The sequence below is a fragment of the Austrofundulus limnaeus genome, unplaced genomic scaffold (assembly GCF_001266775.1).
Source record: "Austrofundulus limnaeus strain Quisiro unplaced genomic scaffold, Austrofundulus_limnaeus-1.0 Scaffold127, whole genome shotgun sequence".
NCBI lineage: Eukaryota > Metazoa > Chordata > Actinopteri > Cyprinodontiformes > Rivulidae > Austrofundulus > Austrofundulus limnaeus.
Genome location: NW_013952529.1, coordinates 583,462 through 586,260, shown reverse-complemented (window position 1 = coordinate 586,260; position 2,799 = coordinate 583,462). Strand labels below are relative to the sequence as shown.

Genomic DNA, 2,799 nt, shown 5'->3' with positions numbered 1-2,799 from the left:
ATCTCAGAGTGATCAGGGGTGACCTCAGGGTGATCAGGGATGATCTCAGGGTGATCTCAGAGTGATCAGGGGGTGATCTCAGAGTGATCAGGGGGTGATCAGGGATGATCTCAGGGTGATCTCAGAGTGATCAGGGGGTGATCTCAGAGTGATCAGGGGGTGATCAGGGATGATCTCAGGGTGATCTCAGAGTGATCAGTGGGTGATCTCAGAGTGATCAGGGGGTCTCAGGGTGATCAGGGGGTGATCTCAGAGTGATCAGGGGGTGATCTCAGAGTGATCAGGGGTGATCAGGGATGATCTCAGGGTGATCTCAGAATGATTAGGGGGTGATCTCAGGGTGATCTCAGAGTGATCAGGGTTGATCTCAGAGTGATCGGGGTGATCTCAGAGTGATCAGGGGGTGATCTCAGGGTGATCTCAGAGTGATCAGGGTTGATCTCAGGGTGATCAGGGGTGATCTCAGGGTGATCAGGGATGATCTCAGGGTGATCAGGGATGATCTCAGGATGATCTCAGGGTGATCAGGGATAATCTCAGGGTGATCTCAAGATGATCTGGGGGTGATCTCAGGTTGATCGGGGGTGATCTCAGGATGATCGGGGGTGATCTCAGGATGATCGGGGGTGATCTCAAGATGATCTGGGGGAGATATGGAGGCTTACCTCTGCTGCTCGGTCTCCAAACTGGGCCAGAACTTTGGTTCTGTAGTCGGGGATGATGCACATGGGGTTACTGGACAGGTTGAGTTTCTCCAAACAGGGCAGAGCCCCGATGTTCCTGATTTCCTCCAACTGGAAAAAAGTCACAACCAACAAACATCAGTTTCACCTAAATGTTCTTAAACGGACAGTTCAGCCTTTTTGAAGCAGGGTTCTGTAGAAAAGGTTCTGAACAGTTAAGACTCCCTGGTCTGGGTTACCTGGGCCAGCTGGTTGTGGCTGAGGTCCAGGTTGACCAGAGAGTAGAGCTTGGAGAGGCCGTTCAGTCTCTCCAGCTGGTTCCCAGCCAGGCTCAGGGTTTTAATGTTCCCCAAGCGAGTGTGAGCAGCTTCCAGGACCCGGAGGCTGTTGTAGGACAGATCCACGTGGACCAGGTTGTACAGGTGCTGCAACGTGAGAACAACTAGAACTTTCACAGCAGCAGATTCATCAGTTGAGATTGATGCTGCTGTTCATGTATGTTTCATACCTGCAGGTTGTCCACGGAGGACAGCTGGTTGTAGCTCAGATCTAAAAACTCCACCTTACGGATCAGTTTCTACAACAAAGAGGAACTCGATGTGAGAAATAAAAACGTTTCAGACCTTGGGTTTGACGGGAGCGTTCCTCACCACCGAGCCGTCGATGCTGCTGATGCAGTTGTGGCTCAGGTCCAGCGTTGTCAGGTTCCTCCACACGGGGATGACGGCGGTGACGGGGCAGCCGGACTCCGCCCCCTCGGGCTCCCACTGAGAGAACTCGCTGGCCTCGGGCACCAGGACCGTCTGGGTGTGGAGGGGAGGAAGGTTGAGCTCAAACAGCTGCTCTGACATCAGAACCATCGGGTCGGGTTGAAACTCTAACGTACCGTCATGGATTCTGTGCAGCGGTGAACGCTCATCGTCTCCAGGCTGGACCTCAGAGACGGCAGACCCTGGATCTGCTGAGAGCTGCAGTCGCTGATCTGAAGGCAGAGACACCGACTCAAGATTTATTCATCAGAAGAATCTAAACAAAACCATCATTTTGGAAAAAGAGTTGACTTATAATCCTAAGAAGTTATAAAACGGTTAGCTGTTAGCCTAGCCTGGATAAAGACTTTTGCCTTTCTTCATCCTCCACGACTGTCATGTTCAATTAGGTTCTAACTATTAAGAACTATTAGATAGAACAGCCCTATGTTGCAATTTGTATCATATTTGCTATGCAGGATTCTGTGACCTATATTTTATCAATGTGATCAAATTATTCCTCAAAAACCTGTTGTATATAATGTGAGACCTGTATTCTGCCCTCTGGTGGATTATCAATGTACTGCAGGAAGTGGAACTTTTTTTTTTTTGCCTTTTCAAAATGACTGCTGACATGAGGTCATCCACACATTTTACTTTTGCTAATTTTGGAGAAGTTATGGTAAGAATAACATCAATATTGTTTGTAATTTTTTAAATAAATACTTTCTGTGTTGAAACAATGCATAATTACTTAAAATATTTTTAATAGTAGTTAAACCATGTTAAACATTTGTGTATCAAACTTGATACTGCAGGTATATAAGTCCTGAATTGTCATGTGACATTTTAGTAATTTAATCAACAGTATTCTTGCCACAATACAACACACACTGTTTTGGATGATTGATTAATTACTGAAATGCTATTTGAAAACACATTTTGGTTATTTTCAAAGTGTTTTTCTTTGAAATTATAATCTCTACGCTGTACTGACTAATTATTTACGTGTTAGATGTCAAAGAAAATTGAGGAAGAAGAGAGAAAAAAAGAAAGTAAGAAAATGTCATCAATATGATAATAGATGTGTAAGGTACATCTGTGCCTGAACAAGGACAGAAACTGTATTTGTGCCGACCACCAAGTGAAATAAATGGCTGTAAAAAGTTCATTGTAAAAATAAAAAAAACAAAGAAGTAAACTTCCTACAGTGTTCTAAACTTGTTAAAAGTTATGGGCAAAACTGTCTTTTGTTTCTTCATTTAACTTTCCTGGAGAGGAGGGTCCGTCGGATAGTCGAACCTCGGATTCAGGAAGAGCAGTGTGGTTTTCGTCCTGGTCGTGGAACACTGGACCAGCTCTACACC

The 2,799-nt window shown here is 45.3% G+C and overlaps 2 protein-coding genes across 2 annotated transcripts in view; one reads left to right on the top strand and one right to left on the bottom strand.

The window, feature by feature from the left end:
• LOC106522354 (tripartite motif-containing protein 35) overlaps positions 1-2,799 on the top strand; it is a gene marked incomplete at its 3' end in the record, with an annotated part of 221,193 nt that overhangs the window by 208,446 nt on the left and 9,948 nt on the right.
• The window catches only part of nisch (nischarin), a gene marked incomplete in the record, with an annotated part of 25,890 nt that overhangs the window by 14,692 nt on the left and 8,399 nt on the right, over positions 1-2,799 (bottom strand). Inside the window, 5 exon segments of the mRNA XM_014015326.1 lie at positions 666-794; positions 923-1,108; positions 1,192-1,260; positions 1,334-1,486; positions 1,570-1,665. Coding sequence (XP_013870780.1) covers positions 666-794; positions 923-1,108; positions 1,192-1,260; positions 1,334-1,486; positions 1,570-1,665 — 633 coding nt within the window.